Source organism: Apaloderma vittatum, unplaced genomic scaffold (assembly GCF_000703405.1).
Source record: "Apaloderma vittatum isolate BGI_N311 unplaced genomic scaffold, ASM70340v1 scaffold11951, whole genome shotgun sequence".
In the NCBI taxonomy this organism is placed as follows: domain Eukaryota; kingdom Metazoa; phylum Chordata; class Aves; order Trogoniformes; family Trogonidae; genus Apaloderma; species Apaloderma vittatum.
The window spans coordinates 25,595-47,030 of NW_009699629.1; the positions used below are offsets into that span (position 1 = coordinate 25,595).

At 39.7% G+C, this 21,436-nt stretch overlaps 1 protein-coding gene across 1 annotated transcript; it reads right to left on the reverse strand.

Annotated features, from left to right (window-relative positions):
- Positions 1-2,697: 2,697 nt before the first annotated feature.
- On the reverse strand, positions 2,698-21,429 carry CROT (carnitine O-octanoyltransferase). Its single transcript, XM_009878469.1, has 16 exons — positions 21,314-21,429; positions 15,331-15,449; positions 14,277-14,458; positions 13,948-14,072; positions 12,107-12,215; positions 10,432-10,525; positions 10,214-10,339; positions 9,659-9,760; positions 8,939-9,022; positions 8,733-8,840; positions 8,349-8,479; positions 6,835-6,958; positions 4,949-5,027; positions 4,074-4,167; positions 3,787-3,906; positions 2,698-2,818 (listed from the first exon to the last, which is right to left on the reverse strand). Exons 1-16 carry the CDS (start codon positions 21,426-21,428, stop codon positions 2,698-2,700), a joined length of 1,833 nt encoding a protein of 610 aa, XP_009876771.1. The 5' UTR covers position 21,429.
- Positions 21,430-21,436: the final 7 nt, after the last annotated feature.

Genomic DNA, 21,436 nt, shown 5'->3' on the forward strand with positions numbered 1-21,436 from the left:
CCAAACTGCAAAACAACGGACTCTGGGAGTCCCTCCTGTCCTCCAGGCACAGAGATCAGCTCTGTAGCACCCAGCAGGGGTGCTCAAAGTAAAGGGATGTGTGTACAAAACTGGAGAGAGGGTTTGAGGGCAGAGGCACTGGAGACAGCACAGGCTGGTCTGCTCAGGTTAGGGAAACGAACAGCATCCAGCCGAGGGACAGCAGCAAGCTCTTACGTAGAGCACTAGTGAAAAACGGCTGAGAGCTCATTCATCTGTTCAAGTTTCAGGGGTTGTTTTTTTCCTGGCTGATTGTAACTATATGCGTACTTTGCATTCTCTCTAAGCTCAGGTGAGTGACACGTGTCAGTTATGGCACAAGTTATGGCAGCCTACACACAAAGACGCCAGCACCCAGAGACAGGGGGAAGGTAGCTAGCGATACGTTCCTCAACACGGATGGGCCCAAAGCACCGTTCCAGGTACAACTGTTTCTAAACAAATGCATGTGCAACACAGAGGAAAAAGAAAACCTGCTGGGATTGTCAACTGGCTCAGTCCCACTCATGCAGAAACCTGGCTCCAGTTCTAGGTTTGCTAACGCACTAATGGCTGCAGCCAATTCCTGCAACACGCTGCTTTAGTCTCGGGGTCTTCAAAGGAAATGCTGACTGTCTTGTGACCATAGGACTGCACAGCTTAGCCACCCTGACCTGAAAGCAGAGCCCCTACTGCATTATGCAGGTTCTGCACCAATCACACATTTTCCCAAATCCACAGGCAAAAAAAAATAACTGTTTAACACTCTGGGCTTTAGTACCACATGGCCCAAGGAGCATAAGTTTAGACCAACTTTGCATCAATAACGTTACCCCTTACATAGTCATGGATCCACAGCACATAACAAGTATCTCTTAACAACTCAGAATTTAATTTTGTTCTCTCTGGATACATGGCTGTCTCCAGTTCCTCTAAGCAAGGCACAAACTGTTCCAGTTGAAGAGAAAATTCTGCTTATGCTGGTGACTGAATGACACTTTCTTGATTACACACTTGGCGAAATAGTTTTCCTTTTCCTGTATTTCTTGCCAGGATTTCTATGTTCCAGAAACCCAGAAATCCAGAAATCTAGAAACAAATGAGTGTTCAGAGTAAACTGTCCTCATCACTGTCGCAACCAGGTTTACTTAGGCAAATGCAGGGTGAAAGGTTATAACTGTCAGACAGAACTCAAAAAAAAAACCCCTCAAAACCCCAAATAAAAATCATCAGGCATAGCTTGATCCAAAATCTTAAATCTATCTCAGAAATCACAGTATCCTAAAGACATGTGCTTCATTAACCAAGAGATTTCAGAAAGTCATTACCTCCAAGAAAGAGAGTGGGCTATTATAAGCACTCCAGAACAGGAGCAGATTCTTACTCTTAAAAGTTCTGGAAGACCTAGAATCAAACATTAAACAATGATTCATTGTCAGATTTAATTGAGACAGGACATACAAGTAGCCCAATAAAGGCAGAGAAGACTCCGGCTGAAACAATGAGACTCTTTTCTAAGGAAACAAGACACAATATAACATACTGTGGCCTGTTACGCAGGGAAGCATCAAGGCTTTAAGGAAGGAAATTAAAAGGGAAGCTCTGTTCTTGCTACTGTGGAAAAAATATATTCAACAGAGCTTCCAGCAGCCAAAGAGACTGGTTCAACATTAGCTGAGGATGCAGTTGTTTCTGTAAAACAAGTGTGCAAACTACCTCCAAATTAAAAAAAAAACCTAAAGAAAAAACAGGTACTTTAGAATCTCTATTTCAAGTTAATCTGTCCCCAAGATCATTGCCCTTTCACAAAGTTTAGCTGCTACACATTTAACAGACCACTCATAAATTAGTCAATACAAAGGTGATTCTAGAAGAATTTTATTTCTATGACAGGAAAAATACAAAACTGCTCAAACAGAGGAATAAACTCTTAAAATCCTGAGATTTGTATCAAACTGCATACAGTGCTTACTTTTATTTTGTACTACTAGTGTAAAGCAGCAAACATTCACAGTTCACTAGAAGATGAAAACTCTGAGGAATTTAGAACTCATACACTGCTTTATGTCTTTATTATCAAGAAGACCTTTTTCAAAATACTTCAGACTGTAGTGGTCTCATACTACAAATGTAGTGGGAACATCCTCATTCATGGATACAACATTTATTTGTTATAAATCCAGAGAGCAGTAGTGAAAGGTATTTTATAAAAAAACATATAGCCTGATGGAGGCAGCCCTTCTACTTCATAAACCACTATGCACAGGAAGCATAATCACCCAAGAGGATAAGTATACAGTTAAGTGCATCACTGGCATAAACAGCATCAGTAGACTACAAAGTATTCCATGCGTTACTGCTAAGATCATAAATAGAAATTCCCCATAAATTCTCCACTTCCATCATCCCATCTCTCAAGTATGTTTGCATTGTTGAGGCATATTCGAATATTGCATAGTTCTACACAGATAAGGTACTACTGCTTGCATTGTTGTTGCAAATGGCTACATTACTTTTAAACAGATACTGTTACCACAATAAATCCCATAAAAATAGGCAGGCTTCACAAAGATCATTAAATGTCTTAACTGGAACATAACAGTACTCTTGAATAGCATTTCATTTATAAGTACTACGTATAACTCATGAGCTTGAAAGGCGTTTACACAGGTATCAACTTTACAGCTGAGCTGCAACAGTTAATTGTAGCATGTCCCGGAAACACTGAAACACAGTTCTACATAACACTTCTGCATCAGTCTCTGGACATGATTTCCAAGAAGAACAGGTAATAACGATCCTAGGAATACAGAAAACATGAAGTTGTCACTCTCCACTATATATATATATATAAAAGTAACACAAATTGCCCTGAAGTGTGGCATTATTGACAAATTCTGAAGCAAGAATTGCCACGTAAACATACTGTCTCAATATTCAAAAAGTACTTGGATCCCCAAGTGCCCTCAGAAAGCAATGATGTTGCCAGATCTTGAAACCAGATACTTTGATTTACATACCCATTACTACATACACATTGACATAGCTTTCCTGCTTATATTTGAAAACACTGTGCATTATATTTCTTCTCTGCTACTAATTTAAGGTTTGAAGGACTTTTATCTGGTTCTAGTTACCTGAGCAGAAATAAAGATCAAAGTATAAATGGTTTGTATTTTCAAGCAAACCTCACACAATTCATATCAAGCTCTAGGAAGAAGTCACCCAAATTACACCTAAATCACAAAACAGCAAGTTATCTCAACACATTAAAGTAGCTTATTAGATTTGATAAGAAAGCAATAATTTTTGCCCATAAGACCATTAAGCCGTTTTTTGAGAAGTGAGGCCAAATGTTTTAGCTTCTCCTTGTTACTCAGAGAGGTTTGGGTTGGGTGAAGAGGTGTGTGTGTCTCCATGAAGAACGACAGACAGTCTGCTCACCTGTGCTTCGTCTCATCTGTCTCAGTCAATCACTACTTTTACAAAGCTGCTTTGCAGGTTAAAATAAGATTTAGAGATCATTTAATGTAAAGTTAGGTTCTTTTGTTCCTCCCCCTTTTTTCAGGTTCCCCACTCTTTTGTTTCTGCTCGTCAGTACTTGGGTACTCGCTTTGCCTCCACCATTTGTCCTTCCTCCCCATGCACCTCACCTCTCAATCTTTTCTGACAGGTTCAGCCCTTCTGTCTTTTCCCATTCTAGTTGTTAGCTGCTTTTCCCTTTGTGATAGAGATAAAACCATACCCAAAATGAAATTATATACTTACCTGTCATCTCTGATTGAATAAAAGAAGCCATAGCCGTGCTCTACCATAGGGAGTGTAGATCCACTAAATCTAGTGTAGCCAGTCAGACTAGTTGAAAGAACAAAATTCCCACCTCCTCCACTGTAAGACAGTGCAAAACAAAAGCAGTACTTTTAAGATAATTTAAAACGAGGCGAGTTTTACAAAAAGGTTATTTTCTCCTAGAGATCTGCATGCATATGGCCAATGTAACCAAGTTCTCTGACTCACAGGATACAACCTACCCGTAGGACAAGAACACAACCTACCTAGCTGTGAAGGCTTTATCCACATAAAGTTCTGGCACTGGCAGTCCTTGCTCCTGTGCTATGAGTAGGAGACCCAGAAGATGACGATCAAAGCCTGTCAAATAAATGCAAATATTGCATCGTTAACAGCAGCATGTCCCAGTTTTCTGCTTCTACTAGTCTGGATAGCTGGAAGCTCAAATAGCAGCTGAAGGATAAAAGACCAAGCCTAGTATCAAATGAGATTCATACTGTAGCGCACAAAAACATTTCCCAGGTATTTGGTCTAAGAGGCCTTCATCATTTTCAGCTTGCAACACCGAGCCCAAATGCAAGTGAATTAAGTAATCCAGATCCAGCACTGTTTCTGTGGAAAACAGAAATAAACCTTCCATTGCAGAAATAAACCTTCCATTGAGTAGTTCCACACAGCGAAACTGGTCCACTGGCAAGGACAAGGAGAAAATGCTTTCAGAGCCACAACTGCCTACACAACTCACCAAGAAAGATGGAGAGAGTGTGAAGGTTCATCAGGAGATTACTTTCCAGCTACTCTCTCATTTATAGAACCCATCCCAACACAGGTGGGTTAGATTTTCACCCAAATCTCTCCTGTGCCTTAAGAAGAACTGCATTTTCCACTTTCCAGCCAAGTATATTATGTGATCAGAAGGTATTCTGAAGTAATGCTTAGATGAGTAGAAAAAGTGAATTAATATTCAAAGTGAACATGTCTTTGAGGCACAAGGTTTTAGTTCCTCTGTCCAAAATTAAAAGAATACAATATTTTTATTCAGGTTGAAAACAATGAGACAGAGAAGACATATGAGCATACAGCAACATTCCCTTTTCACCCACAAGAAAAATAAAAAAATGCATTTCTGCTCTCAGAGTACCTTTTCCATTCTCACATTCTTTCCTCATTTTATTGTGTTTTGCAAATGCCTTATGCATCAGCTGTAGTCGTTGATATATCTGTGTAAAGTAGGGGAGATGAGATTTAAAAAAAAAAGAAAAAAGAAAAAAGAAAAAACAATCCAAATGAGTAACACAGGAGGAATCACAGACGAGCAAGATCTCCGCCTTTACAGTTTCTAGAAATTTTCAATAGAGAGTAAGAGAAAACTTCAAAATGTACACTAGAACCACTCTCAAACTTTTTCTCCGAGATCCAAATTCCACGTTCAGGAGAACTTGTTTATTTGTTTCCTGTACCTCTGTTCTATTACTCCGATCACTTTTGCACTGAGCAACATTCTAAATTTCAGGCTCTTTCTCAAAGAAGTTGAAACAATGGAAAGCAGCCACTGTGAAATAGAGGAATCAAAATCAAAATCTTTCTACAACACCCCTTATTTAGAAGCAAACCACCTTTCAGCAGGTGCAGCTGCGTTTACAGAACCACCATGCCCCGAACTGCTCAGGCAGTTGGACCAGGTGATCACTGAAGGTCCCTCCAAACCGATTTCTAAGATCTTAGATGATGAGCTCTTTTTAGGCACCACCCTTTAACCTTTTATTCGTAACACAGGAAGCTGCAGCCGAAATGTGAAACAAAGGCAGTAGCCACTCAATTTTAATAAAAATTAAGCTACTAAGCTCACAAGTGATAAAAGAAAAGTTGAGGCAAAAGGATTTATTTTCCTGAAGTATCTAACTTTAGGTATTTTCTATTACCTACCTTAAAAGTAGACTTTTATGCACATTAATTTCAATACTATTGAACAAATTCAATGGTTTTTAAGTCCCAAGAGCTCATCACAGAAAGAAAAAAAAAAAAAAAAGGCAACAGGAACATATTTGGAGCTGCAACTTAAAACTTAAATGAGAAAAAGTAAAAGGTTACAGTTAGTGCCAGAAGTAATAAACCTCGGTGCGTGTTACTCACAGAAGGCTGACAATTGGCTGAATTACTGAAGAGTAGGGAAATAACAGGAATTCGTATTTGCAATACAAAATTAGACCTGAATGCCAGAAAATTGAGTTTTAAAGCTGCAGCACATGTCAAAAGAAGTCAGTGAAGCCCAGAAAAATACACTCTCAAAGTTTATAATTACCAATCACACATATTTGCTGACAGCCATATTCCTGTATGTTTCTCGATGAATTAATAATACAGAACCTTTGAATTTCCTACATAGCCCTTCGTCTCAAAAAAAAAAAATCTCCTTGCTTCATTTGTCAGCCGCCGAGAAACGCGCAGTGAGGACAACAGAAAGAACTTTAGCCCAGCTCTCTCTTGGCAAGAAAGGCGTGACATGCTCTGCCAGCCAAGCACCAGAGGGTAGTTGCTGGGAAAGGAAAAGGTCACTGGTTCAGCTATTCAGAGACAAACTCTGGAATCCAGTCCTGTCGCCACTAGGACACAGACAGATTTTAATCTTGCTCTTAAGAATCAACGATTAGATTGACATTTCCTGATTTCACTTAAAAATTAAAACAATAGAACCACTCCACAGTAGAATACATTGCTTCCAACTCAGTTACTTTTTCAGGTGTGAAAAAAAAGAGAGGAGAAGAAGAAAAAAAAGTATGAATGTAAAGTCAAGACACTCACATTCAAGAAACCAAGAGGTAAATAGGACAGAAAACCAAAGAAGCCCACACATGACAGCTCACCTCAGTTATAATGACCAGAGCCAGACTCCAAGCAACCCAACATTTGAAATCTATCTCACGGGAAACAGGCCAACTCCCATTAATGAGACAACAGAAAAACAAGTTTTAAGCAGCTCAAATAACAGGCCTTCTAAATGCATTAAAGTAGGATTTCAGTATTTACACCATCAGAAGGATCCAGCATGGACTTGCACCATTCCACTGCTTCCACAGTACATGATCTTATGGTCTCTGTGCGGCCATGATAGAAACGCCTGGTCATGGCAGTTTCGTAACAGCAGCCCGGGCTGAGAAGAAAAATTAGGGAAGAGTATGTCACCAACTTGACAAAAGTATTTCCTCAAGGAATAAAAAAAGCCCTGTCAAGTATCTTATACATCTATCTCAACTACAAGGATCAGTAAGCCACTGATTTTCTTTAAATTGTGTGTCTGAAAAACAGCCACACTCTACAAGTTTTCATGAGACAGGATGACCGAAAAAGTGCCAGTGCTATAATCATACCTTGAAAAGACTGGGTTGTCATGGCTATTTTCTGCAGACTACAAATCTACCAGCCTCTAGTATAAGGAAGCTGAAATTACGCAAGCTTCAGTTTCACTATACACTTCTATTAAACAAACCATCTACACCACCCAAAACCTCAAAAATTAAGGGAGCCACTTGAAATAAACAATGTGCCCAAATGCACTTATAAGGAAAAGGCTCAAATCCTTCTCTGTTGCATACTGAAACCCACCCAGGTTTTAGATGAAGCATCCCTAGCCCTATGACAGTCTACCACTCAATATACAACTTACACAAAACATACCTTTGTGTCTAGAGCAGACCTAACAGGCTATTTCATTCAGACAATTCATTCCAATGTTCAGCAAACCAAGATCTACCAACCTTTCTTAGGACGAGATACAAATCACCAGTGACTAAGCATAATGCTGATATGACAAACCCCTCCTTTTTCCAAAGCAAGCAATACTCGCCAGGCCAGTAATGACTTATACAAGCCACAGTCAGTGCCAGGCAGCAAACAGGAATTTGGGAAGACCAGTACCAGGAAGAATGCTACCAGTAATACAAACTAAAACGATACACCCAAGAATGCAGAGCCAGGCATTTGGAGGGTCACTATCTACACCTCTATTATTCTGTCCAAACCTTCATGTCTGATATTGCTAAGCAAAGTGAGATACTGAGGTTTGCAAGGCTTTTTACAGGCTTGAAAAACAAATCATTTTACTGATGGCTGTCACTAGCTACAGATAAAGCTTTCTCCATCTTTCTTCTCCACTCTTCTCCATCTAAGCAACTATGTGACATTAAAGATTCTTGAACCATTACACATTTGGTATTTGCCCAGATGTTTACTTTCTACTAAAATCCACATTTTCACAACCTGTCTTTTGCTCCCTATTCCATGACATGTACCTGCAGGGTTCCTATGGGCAGGAGGACACAACTTCTGGAGTCAAGAGCACAAGTCCCGTGGATTTCAATGGCACAAAAAAAGGCCCTGTGCAAATGTTACTTAAGACAACTTTATGATTTAGTTCTTACATCACCATAGCAAATTACACATTGGCATTGCAAGGACACTGCATTACATCTCTAGATCCACCCCTTTACTCAAGAAGCTAGGGGTTTTTTTAATTCCAAATCTGGATAATGAGATTTTCTTACCGTCCATGGCATTTGTAATAAGCAAGCTGAAGGGCAAGCTGCACAAACGTGTCTGGATGAAGTTTCTTCGTTCTAAGCAATGCTTTGCCGAACGATGTGAAGGCATAATGCACTAGCTGCAAGTCAGACACCTGGCATACCAAAGGAGGAAAAGCCATAGAAGTCAATAAGCATTGCAACCTGGTCCACTTCAAATTAAGACTCTCAACATAAACCAACAATGTAACAAATTCAATCATAAGTCCTCCAATTTACCAATTTATCAACAACATATTCATCCCTGTTCTTAAGCATGGAGAAAGAACAGCTAAAAATCTGCAAACAGAATGAAAATAAAATAAAAATATATCATGACAATTAAGAGAAGCAGAAAAAAAAATTCACCTTTTTGTAATATATTTCTTTAGTACGTCCAATTTCACTTATGACTTTTTGATCCACTGTGAATACAAGTTCCTCTGGCCATGGAATATCCCTCACTTTATCTGATCCCTAGGAAGATGTGGACAGAAAGAAGAGAAAACAGAAAAATGTTATCCATAAGAAAACACATGCTAATTAATGAACTTGAAAGTTTAAAGGATAGATACCTTCCATTTTCCCTCATTTTCAATAATCGTCTTTTCAGTGTAAGCTAACATGGTAATCAACGCCATGGCATCAAAAGGAGAATGCTAGAATCATAAGACAAGATATCATGTTATTTGCATAACTACAAGAGGATCAGACTGCTTTTTGCCTACCCTACTCTTTCCCTGCAGACCAACAACTTTACTGCACAGCGCTGGACTTGTTTTTCTAGTTCTACAATACATACAAAACTACTATAAAGTCCGCCTGCTGCTTTGACTGCTCTGCAGCCAGACAAGGAGGCACAATACACTGCTGCTGAGGAAAAGCAGATTTCAGGCAAGATACAGGCCCTTTTGGCCCTCCAATAACAAGTTTTTAAAAGAAAATAAATAAATCCAAGTTTAAAAAACACCGTTGTTCAAATAGCTACATCATAACAAGAGTTAATTTTAAGCTTTCTTATGCAATGCATTTTCTGTCTTTGGAACTCCCTCATTAAATAGTTTTAGAGATAAGATTATGATTTCAGATCTCATGTTGTTAATTCAAGTATGGTGTAATATGAAACACTGAAAGCAGACTGCTTTTGGAAGCTTTCTAGACAAGGTGCCTGGTAAACAAGGCTATACTACAGAGAAACACATTAAGCATTTACAATGGCACTCGGAAAGGGAAAACTTCGCAAATAAATACTTGAACAGTGTATTGAGGCGGGGGGAAGGAGGACATCAACTTACATCACAGAACGCGCTACAGATTCCATTGGAGAAGAATATGCTGTTGTAGGATTTATCTCCCCAGCGTACAGTTGGATCACCGGCTAGTCCCAGCCTTGTAAGCTAAAGCAGAAGTTACATATCATGCGGTTTAATAAAAACAAACACCAAGTTCACTGCCAACCTGTCAGCTAAACTAAGCCTACATTACAATAGTGAGACCTGCCCGAGAGATAAGACATTTGCATCTAGTTGAAGATGAAACACAATTATAAGTCTAAGTTGTTTTGTTGGGTTTTTTTTTAAATTGAAGAGGAATAACAAATTGATGACTACATTTTGGAGGATCCTGAAGGATAGAAGGCTAAAAGGTTAGGAAGTTAGATTTTGGACGTTGTCACTTCCAATGTCCTAACAATTCAAACTTTTTACGTATTCCTGCCGATCAATAAGGAGCATTCGTTGCATATTTATCTGCTTTATTTTCTCTGTTCTGAAAGAGCAAGACGTGCTAGTTCTGCATGTCCGTAGAAGAAGTTTTCACATAAAGGAGACCAGAAGTGAATTATTAGCTACCTCGGTGTAGTCCTCAGGAGTTGCGTAGGGACTAGAGTCATCGAGGCAGACCACAAACAAACTTCTCTGAACCTTTTCCAGAAGAGTTAAATTCTTTGGATCAAGATTAATCAAATATTCACGTAACTAGAAAGCAGAAAAAGACAAAAGCTAAGAAATCATGCATTTCCAGGGACTACAATGCTTTCCTCAGGAATCAGCTGTTAAAATATTCCCACCTCTGCCCATTTTGTCCTTTCATTGCTTGTTAGAGCTGCCAGTCCTGGTCCATCCGGTTCACTATGGCATCTTTTCTGGATATACGTAAGTTGCCTTTAAGAAGATTTCAAAAATTGACGTTAAAGAGCATATGAAGATAAGATAAAAATCACCCTTTTCAAACTGGAATTTTCGTTCCATGTTCTCAAGCTAATGTGAATTTTCAGGAAGCAGGCCTTGGCTCCCTCAGACTCCATGAGCAGTGGAAGACCTGTGCTGTTTTCAGTCACTAACAGTTAATTCAAATTGCAGTCCAGTACAAGCTTATGCGTAAGCAATCATGGTCCTAATACTTAATTTAAAACTTCAGGAGTGCAGATCAAACTGTTGTGAGAGGCAGACTTCTGCAATACTGCAGCTTTCCAGTTTTTGTAGCAACTAATCAGATTAAAGGGCAAAATTTCCACTCAAGATAAACCTTGAAATTTAAAGCAGAACAGCAGCTACAGCACATCCTAAATGTAGAGACTGAACTACACAAGAGTATTTCTCTTCCTACCTCTTCTTTGCATTTTCCCTTTGAAAAGCTCTTAACAGAGAGCTAATTTTTAGTTTGCAAATTCAGTTTTTCACATGCTGTTCTAGTGTTAAAGAAACTGCACAAATTACAGGCATTTAATCCGGCTCGTCCTTCGTTCTGGCTCTCTTCCCCATTAGACTTCACTACTAACCACAGTTACGCAATTGTCGAAAAGTCAAAAACAAGACTCCCATCTTGTGTTCTATGAGCAGCAGCTTGAAAAATGAAGTTATTCCTAGATGAAATGCACAATGCCTCTTTAATAAGTAGGTGTATATAGATCTCAAATCAATCACAAGAGACTTCTGCTGAAACTATCTCCGTATGCAACATCGGAGCTCAACAAACAGATCAGAATCCCCTGTGGCTACAACTGTATCGACAATCTGAAGAAAGCCAGAACACCCACATGCTACTGTGAGATTGGAGATACAGCACGTAAAACCTTTCAGAATAGCCAGTTGCCCTAGTGCTGAAACTGATCACCTGAAGAAACAAATCCTTTCCCTTTGTTCCTTTGCAGCAGCTTGGGAATTTGAAAAGAGCCACATACACAGTTGGTTGTCACGGGCCTGGCACACAGACAAGAAATGCAAGTGAAATGCTGCTGTACCACCCTGTAGCCAACAGGATCTCACCCAGTGTACACTGTGATTTTAGACTTCGCTGCACTCACTAACAGGAACTTCAGCCCCTCTGTTTTTGAGAAAGCTGACCACAGGTGCAGTAGATTCATATCGACAGCAGTACTTCATCTAGCAGTAAGACAGTTACCAATGTGAATTGGTCCCAAAAGGAATGATGGCAGTTATAATTCTAGTAATTCCATGCCAAGAAATTTCACACACAAGTGATGCTTCCTACTGAAACATTTTCCTTCAGCACTTTCATATGATGTTCTGAGTGTATTACAGCAGCACATGATCATCGTGCTTCATGGCACGAAGCTGCTATCCACTAAACAAGAGTTTACTCAAATCTGAACCCTCAGCTAGAGGAAAAGCTGTAGCTTCTCATGCACCTGACTCTTTGTAGTGAAGGGGACAGGAAACGAAAGACACTTTGGTATGCATCTTAAATAGGACAGCTTGTTCGAAACAAGGTAGTTTGAAAACCTGAAAATCTCCGGCGGAGTCACCATATTGCCTTCGTGCATAGCATCAAACGCAAACACTCGACCTCGACACAGGACTATTAAGTGAGATGGGCATTCACCTTCAGTCTCTGAAATGAAACAAAACCAAAAAAACCCAAACAAACATGAAAATTCATCTACAGGGATAAAGTGAGTGACATATACAGTAAAAACATCCAGCAAGTCCTACACACCCATTTTTTGTTTAAAATGAGGCAGACTTCCTACAGTTAAAAACAGGAAAGAAGCAAAAAGAGTAACTTTTGAAATCAAATTGCATGGTCTTACTGCAAATTTGAAGACATTTTTAAAACCATCAGAGAAAATACACAGAAGTACATAACTTTCACTGCTATGAACTACTTAAAGCTATTGCCAATATCTGGTAGCAAATGTCATTTATTTGTCTCTCTCACTGACAGGAACACCCTCTCCCAAAATGAGCATTGCTTGCTGACAATTCACCTAGCAACACTCCTCTCCTGCCCGAGTTGTTCCAGTTTGCTTTCTATAAGCCTGCCTCTAGGACACTTTGCAAACGACTGAGTCCTTCGGTTGTCAGAGGATTCACGACACCAGCTTCAGTTACGCAGCTCAAGAGCTGAGATGCGCAACCACATCAACCAGACCCGACTGGCACCCGCAAACCTGTTAAGAGGGAGCACTATTGCCAGCAAGGCCACTACACAGAAACACAGATGGTGCTGGCCCACACTAGGCCAGGTACATTTGCATAGCATTGCCTTATTGAATCCATCCATCTGGAAATAAGACTAAATAAAGTTAGAGAAGACTCTGACAAAAAACACATTAAAACTCCCAAAAGTGTGGCCACACTTTCCTCAGCCTGAGCCACTGTGCTACACCTCTTCTAGCTGGGCTTTGTTTATTGAAATGTGATCATAACAGAACATCAAACTTCCCCCATTGGAATGTTTCTTCTATGTTTTGGCATTTAAACTGCCTCTTCAACTGCAATGCTAAGATAAAACCCTTCAAAATTGCCTTCAAATTTGCATTTTCTTGTCATATCCTGTGGTATGGAGATTTCCTTATATATTTTCCATGGAATAAGACAATCCCTCTTCTTAAATTCCTGCATCTTACAGGAATTTCTCTCTCTCATGATTATCTAGAGAGACACCACTGAACAACTCTGGATGCAGGAGAATGTGTGTGGGAGGGGTGCCACAATTTCAGTTAGCTGACCACTCATATTACAGTCTTTGTTAGTGGAGGATGAATGAGAACGTTACACTTCTACTCTAGCCCTTGATCCTGCACCCCAGAAAACTGCTGGGAGTTTAAAAGAATGGCTTCAGGAAGCACTATGGAGTATTTTAAAGGCTGAAAATAGAAGCTGACCAAGCCAAAAAAAGAGCACAATGATAGAAAATAAATGAGAACCATGCCAACAGAATGCATGGGAGCACACTAAACAAATGCATTCTATGGAAGAAGATGCAATTAGTAACAACACTGAAATTCTGTCTGCATGACACGTGGAATCCACCCACATTTAAAACCCATGCAATTTGTCTGTTTTTCAATTCTTAGTGCTGGCACACTTCTTACAGTCATCTGACTGATAACATACAATTTAGAACAAGAGTTTGCTTTTATCGTATTTAGCAATGTCTAAATATTGGTCCAACGAGTGCATCTGCAGATTAGGTATCTTCTTCACTTCCTTATACAAGGACTCAACAACCAGTATGTAATTTAGTGCCCGAGGAAGTATTTCCTGGTTAAAATGACCACTCTGTTAGCCCATTAATAAAGTCATTTGCTTGTATTCACCCCTAATTTACATTTATTTACCAGTTTTAAAAAAGTTGACGATTGAGTCTCTAGTAAATCCAGGAATTTTGCAAGTGCAGAAGAGCATTCGGAACTGGTTCATGTCCAGAACAGCATTCCCAGATCTCTCTATAGCCACCTTCTCTCTGTAGTAAAAAAAAACAAAAACAAAAAAAAACCAAAACACACCAGAATTAAAGAGAGATAATTATGCAAGTAAATCAAGGTAAGACAAACCCATCTTTTACTGCAAAGAATGCATGCCAATGAACATAAATGTATATTTGTGACTAAAATACACATGTCATTAATATTTAGAATAAAATTATCTTTTTTTCTTGAAGTCTTACGCTCGTAGCAGATCCCAGAATTTCAGGGTGTGCCATATATTTACACTTGCTCTTTCTAGCTGAGTGCCCACTTTTGGTGGCCAACAGTGCTCAAGATAGGGACCAGGGCCTCCCATATTACAGTGTATTTGCGTTGATATGCGAAGATCAAGATAAGCCACATTCAGCCACCAGTTCTCCAACTGAAAATGAAAAACGTTTAACATCATAATTAAGTTTTAGTCATTAATTCTTTAATAATCACCTGACTTTTCAACTGTCTGGTTTTTTACTTTTAATTTAAATTTATTTAAAATATTTTGAGTAGTAGTTCCTGTATAACAGAAGTCAGGACAGCGGTTCAAAACTAACTGCTGAGGGTAATAACCCATCTAGCTCTTCTACTTTCAAGTTTGAAATAAAATTTAATACTGCTTAAGACTATTAAAACTGTAGATTATGATGAATAGTTCTCCCCTAATACTTATCATCTTATTTGCAGCAGCCACATCTGACATTTGCAAGAGTTTATCAGATAGATTACTCCATGAAGAATGGAAAGAAATGAGATTTGTGTGGAGAGAGGATCTGGGACAGACAGACTTTTTCTGTCATCATCTGAAAATGCCCACTCCAGAGCACGTCATGTTAAGATTTACAAAGTTCTCATGAATTCCACTTAGTAACAACTTCCCTTGTATCCCAATACAACTTTAAAATGCTACTACACAGCAGAAGAGAAAGAGACAGAGACCAAAAAATCCAAATTCCATTTTCTTTTTCTTTTCTCCATCTCCCCCGCCCTTTGGCAAGGTAGAAAGAAGGAGGACAGAGAAGAAAGAAGAGACTGACAGATAAAGCCCTCAAAAAGTTGACAACTTAACATTTCAGTTAGTAAACTTCCTTAGGCACTCAGCTTTGAAAAAGCAAATCATACACATATAAATGAATGTGTTCATAAGGCTAAGCGGCAGGTATAAGGAAGATGCTAAGTTTTTTTTTTTTAAAAAGCTGAATGACTCTCTACAATATATTATGAACCTAATTATGATTTCCTACATATCTAAATACATACCCAATTCCTTCTCGTTTTAGCTCTTTCCAGTAATTTCTGATGATTCCCAATCCCATTTTCAAACTTTTTAACTATATCCTCAGTTCTTTGATATTCTTCTTGATTTAGAAATGGTTTAACTGTAAAAAGAAAGTGTTTTTATTTTAAAGAAAACTGCATACTGAGATTTAGTTCAAGTTTCAGATATCCACAGGCAAAGAAGTGGATGAAAATAACTGGTTTGTTTTTTTTCTAAAAACGAGTTATTTGAAGGGAAAATACCTTTTAAAAATCTGTAAATAGATCAATATATTCTAGTAAGACAAATACATAATTTTAAACAAATACAGATGTTAGAAGATGAAAGCAGGTGCTGAAAATCTGAAATACCTAACAGATAACTAAAATATATTTAAAACTGCAGCTGGAAATAGTATGGAGTTCTGCAACTCTGTCAGCTGCTACAGAACTCAGCAAATAACTAAATTTAGAGGATCTTTGTTTGTAAATTAATACATTAAGACATACATATCTGCCTCCCTACTGCACCAACCATAAGCTACTTGCCTTTATTTTCAAAAGTCCATTCACTATCTACAAGTACTTTGCCCATCAATTCCCATTCACTGTCCCCGTCTTATGTCTACCTCTGAATGACACTGATGGCACTTAACACTACCCAATTCTTATATTTTAAAATACTTTTGGATTTTTCAGATCATATAGGCCAAAGTTCTCTGTAAACAAATGCAAACCTAGTCCTTCTTTTAATCTGAACTCTCCTTAAGACCTTTTAACTATGAAATCTATGGTCAGTAAAAGGCACAGCTGATGTCAGTTCCTCTATGGGCACATGTCACTGTTGTCTTACATCCACCTTGTTTATCACATATTTTCTGTTATCTTTATACTTAGATTGTGAATTCAGTGGCAAACAGAAGTGGTGGATTTATTTCTGCTGATTCAATGTCTGCGCAATGAGGTCTGATTCATTTCTGAGGCTGCTGGACACTACTGCCAGTTAATTTCTTGTCTGCCTTGCCAATTCTAACCCTGTGATCTACTCACAGCTGTTAAGAAACAAGGAAGGATACTTGTTTAATTTTTAGCCATCACTATATCTTTATCACCTTGTTGTTACTATCTTTTGTGACTAACAAAGTCAGCTGGGTGTCAAATACTTACCTATCCTTGCAGATTTAAGTCTTACTTCCTTACTACTGTGTCTTGCTGCAACTAGGACTGCTTGCCTGCAACCAGTACTTGTTTCCCCTTCACAGGCCTAGCAGTCGTCTAGTCCAACACCTCGTCTCAGCAGGGTCAGCTACAGCAGATTGCTCAGGACTCTGCTGGGGTTTGAAATCTCCAAGGATGAAGACTCTACAACCTCTCTGGTAGCCATTTGTTCCAATGCTTGACTACCTTCACAACAAAAAGTTTTCTTACATTGAAAAGGTATTTCTTGCATTTCAATTTGTGCCCATCACCTCTTGTTCTGTCACTGGATACTACTGTGATGTCTGGCTCCCACCTTTACTCCTCATCGAGTATTTACACAGATTGCAAAGATCCCCACTCCCCTCAGAGCCTTTTCTTCCCCCAGAGCACTCTCAGTCTCTTCTTGTGCATCAGACAATCAATCCAAGCTCTTCATTGCCCTCATTGCCCTTCGCTGGCCTCACTTCAGCGTGTCACTGCCTTGCTTGTACTGGGGAGCTCACAACCGGGCACAGCACTCCAGATGGGACCTCCCCAGTGCTGAACAGAGAGGAAGGATCACCTCTCTCTGCCTGCTGGCAACACTCCTTCTAAGGGAGCCCTGAAAACCCCTAGGCTGTCTTGCTGTGAGGGCACACTGCTGGCTCATGTCCACCAGGACCCCAGAAGCTTTTCTGCAAAGCAGCTTTCCAGCCCATCAGCCCCAGTTTGTGCTGGAGATGTCCTTCCCCAGGTGCATGACTTGGCATCTCCCCTCGTTTGCTGAATTTCAGGAGGCTCCCGCCAGCCTGCTTCTCCAGCCTGTGAAGCTTCCTCTGATGGCAGCATAATCACCTGGTGTATCAGCCACCCCTTTCAGCTTTGAATCATTTGCACCCTGTCCCATCACCCAGGTCATTACTGAAGATATTAAAAAAAAACAAAAACACACAAACACTGGACCCAAACCAAACACCTTTAACCAAACACCTTTTGATGTGCCTTGCTGAAGTCTATATAAATAATAACCACTGCTCTCCCTTCATCCATCAAGACCTCATCATAAAAGACCATCAGGTTGGTCAAGCATGATTTCCTCTTCACAGATCCATACTGCCTACTTCCAGCCACCATCTTGTCCTTCATGTGCTTAAAAACAGTTTCCACAATTATTTCACAGGGCTTCCCAGAGATTAAGGTGTAGTTTCCTATATCTTCCTTATCACTCTTCCTGAAGACAGTGATGACACTTGCTTTCTTCCAGTCCTCAGGAACCTTCCCCAATTTTTGACCTTTCAAAGATTATCAGAAGTGGTCTTGCAATGACAAAGCCCAGCTCCCTCAGCACTCATGGGTATATCCCAACAGGTCTCATGAAGTCTTTCATGTCCAACCTGTTCAAGTGTTCCCTATGCTGATCCTCTTCCACTAAGTGTAAGTTCTCATCCCTTTTCAAAAGGAATCATAAAAGGAATTTCAGTATTTTGCATTACCTATCTTAAGGTGAAAAAGAAAGATCCATTTTCAGCTCCATCCTGGCCTCCTTATGCTACTCCACAGCAGTATAATGCAAGTCCTAGTGACATTTTTCCTATTTCACAGGGCAAAGATGGAGAATAAGGGCCAAATGCCACCTACAAATGCATTTTTAAATACATGCTGACAACCTTAGGCAGCAAGACAGAACATTACCTCTCAAACATTATCATGCAGTGCTTGTGTTTAAATTGCACTGAGACCTCCTTAATTTCCACCGCAACACTATCATGACTCCACCTACATGATACATGATCAGCTATGAACATTCAGGAGGTGCCTAATATATCTAGACCTTATCTAAAGGCAGCTTGAATTGCAACACTGCCAGCCGTGAACACAGGTGAAAAAAGGGAGCAAAAGAGCCGTCCATCTATACCCCTTAGCAGTTTACAGTATTCACGCAGGGAACCTGGAGTTGACAGCCTCTCCAGCCAGAACGCAGTCCAACACTCAGGTTTCCCAAAGAGCAACCTTATTACCACACAATATTGTGAGAGAGAGTGATTGCCCTCTGTTATTCAAGTTACAGTCATTACAGAGCAACATGCGCATGCACACAAGAAAGAAAATAAGCAAAATTACTGGGTTCCGGTCTCTATTCATAGAAACGTTTAAGATCATTGAGTCCAACTGTTAAAGTGGTGGCTAAGATTGCTAGGGAACTGGAACACATGAGATGAAGCTGAGAAGTGAATGAGTTCAGCTTAAGAAGAGAATGCAAAAGGAAGGCCTCGCTGCATTCTACAAGAACGGAATGGAAAGGCCGAGCAAAGGTAAAAGTACAGCTCCTCTCAGAAATGCAGAGAAAGAACAAGACAGAACAGATTCATGTTGGAACACAGGAAATTTCTGACATGGAAAATGTGAAGTTTTGGGGTTTTTTTTGCCATTGTTGCTGGTTTGGTTTTTGTTTGCCCTCCCACAATCGTGAGAGTGACCAAGCACTGGAACAGGTTACCCAGAGAGGCTGTGGAATCTCCATCCTTGCAGATACACAAAACCCAGCTAGGCAAGGCCTGAGCAACCTGCTGTAGTTGGAATAGCTCTAAGCAGGGACCTGGTCCAGATGAACACTTCTCAAGCTACACGTTTCTGTGACTAAAGAGCCTCTTTCCACTTAAAAAAACTATTTGATCTGATGTAGAAGCAACACTACTAGGATGGTGCAGAACTAAGCCCCTTTCTCACTAGAATTCCGTGAAACTTCTATCTTGCCCATCTCTCAAAGCCCACAGATCTCAGCTTCCTTTCTGCACAAGGGATCAGCTCCACCCATGAACAAGAAGCATCCCCTGAAAGACACCTTCTGAAAAGCTGGAACTTTGGGTTTTCATACTTGCAGGTTGAGTTCAAGTTTTCAAGTCAACCTCTAGAGTGACCTGAAAGGCTAAATAACATGGCTCTGGCCACCTTCTCTGCTCAAGGCCTGCCTTCAAAACAAGATTAGTCATTCTGAATTCAAAGCAGAGGTAGCTCCTGTAAAGCCTTAAACAAGGCTCCTTCTAGACATACTCTGTCCAACTTTTCCAGCTGACTGGCTTTAAACAGTTGCTTTAGTAACAGGCACACTGACTAACGTTAAGTGCCTGGGGTCCTCCTTCAACCAGTGAAAGATGGGATTTTCCAAGGAATGAGTCACAACATCTATGAAGGGTCATCTGGAGGTCCTGAATTGTTCTTCAGAAGGACCTCCTTTCCTTCACAGACTCAACAAATGACAAGCTTAAGCAATAAGAATCACCTAGCTAGTGTCTAGAATTGTGCACGGCATGCTCTGGCTTCAAGTGATCTGTACAAGGGAAGACTGTGGCAGAACAACAAATACTGGACTAACCTTCCTCCAATCTCCAGGAAACTAACAATGGTGACCAAAGTCATCCTATGACTTAGGTACAAGGAACAGTAAGTAGGACGTAACAGTAAGTAGGAAGTGAGCTCAGTATGAAAGAAAAAAAGGGACACGTGATAAGCTATTTACAAAAACACAGGCCAGTAAACAAGAACAAACAAGTTCACTGTCAAATTTTATCACTCCATAAGAGAGTTAACTCAGAGACTAGTTGGTTTTATGAAACTATGTTGTAAAAGGCAATTCTGTTATTGCAGGTTTGCCACTACTGCAGCACAACTTTATTTAATCTGCATTTCAAATATAAGAAAAGAAAACTTATTACCGTCTACCAGGCTCCTCCCATTACACTCAGAATAAAAGGGAATTTCAAGTGAATTTAAGGATTTATATTTTGAGTGAAGAGGAAATTTTGGTGTAACATGTTTCTGCTAAGGAGAGAACTCCAGATCTTACTCTGTTAGCACGTCTGTATTAGAGATAGGAAGGGAAGATGCAAAGCCAGAAAAAAAGCTCAATGTCCCCAAGTACTGAAAATTATTAAAGAAACGTAGGAAAGTAATCACAAGGGACTAGGTAATTTATCTTTGTCATCCTCAATACATCAAAGCTTGATATGACAATAAAGAACTAACCAGTCATCTCAGCTTTATAAACAAAGCTAGACACATTGACACTGTTTTCAAGGTTCCTCTCCTATGTGATCTTCTTTAGATAGTCAACATTTCCAGGCTGAAATTATCCAAGTCAAATTATTCAAAAATGCCCACCACTGCCTCTTGCTACTACTGTATAGTTAACAGTATTGGTGAGAAAGAACATTTAAGCATGAAAAAGGTTTAATTTCTTTTTTTTTTTTACAAAGATCCTAAGCAAACATAAACAACTGAAGTAGTTATTATGCAAAACAAGATTTGTAGATGGAGAAATATCTTTCACTAGACCAGCTGACAGAGCTAAAAAACAAACACCATCCCTGGAGGTCTTTAGAAGATACATAGATGTGGTGCTTAGGGACTTGGTTTAGTGGTGGACCTGACATTGCTAGGTTAACAGCTGGATCTGATGGTCTTAAAGGTCTTTCCTGACAATTCTATGGTTCTACGAAAAAGAAGAACCACACAAAGCCAAAAACTTGGGGGAAAAGTCAAACCAAAAAGTTAACCTTCCCACTTTCCCTCAAAGAAAGGTAAATAGAGATAAAATGGAAAATTGTAGTCAGGTTGCTCTGGGCAATTAGTTTCCTGTTTCAATGCGAAAAAGATTTTCTGAACTCTAAATTTGTCTGGACACCACCACCCCCACCCCAGTTTCCCCAGCTGATACAAGCTGCCTCTACAAATCATTTTGCAAGTATCTTTAGACTAGCCTGGTGACAACAGCACACATCACCCTGCTATTACAGTATTAAGTCATTACCTGCATCGAGGTATTTACTTAAAGACTCATCAAGAGGTGGCACCGGCAGGGAGGGCAGAGAATCTTGGTACTGAAAGGTTCGCTCCTCGGAGGACTCAAGCACTTGCTTCTCCATGCTGCGGA

Coding starts and splice junctions, on each gene's coding strand:
- CROT (XM_009878469.1), bottom strand. CDS start 21,428: ATGGAGAAGCAAGTGCTTGAGTCCTCCGAGGAGCGAACCTTTCAGTAC. Junction 15,450..21,313: donor AAGTAAATACCTCGATGCAG/GTAATGACTTAA, acceptor TTCTTTTTACAG/TTAAACCATTTCTAAATCAA. Junction 2,819..3,786: donor TATTCAATCAGAGATGACAG/GTAAGTATATAA, acceptor CTGTATTCCTAG/GATCGTTATTACCTGTTCTT.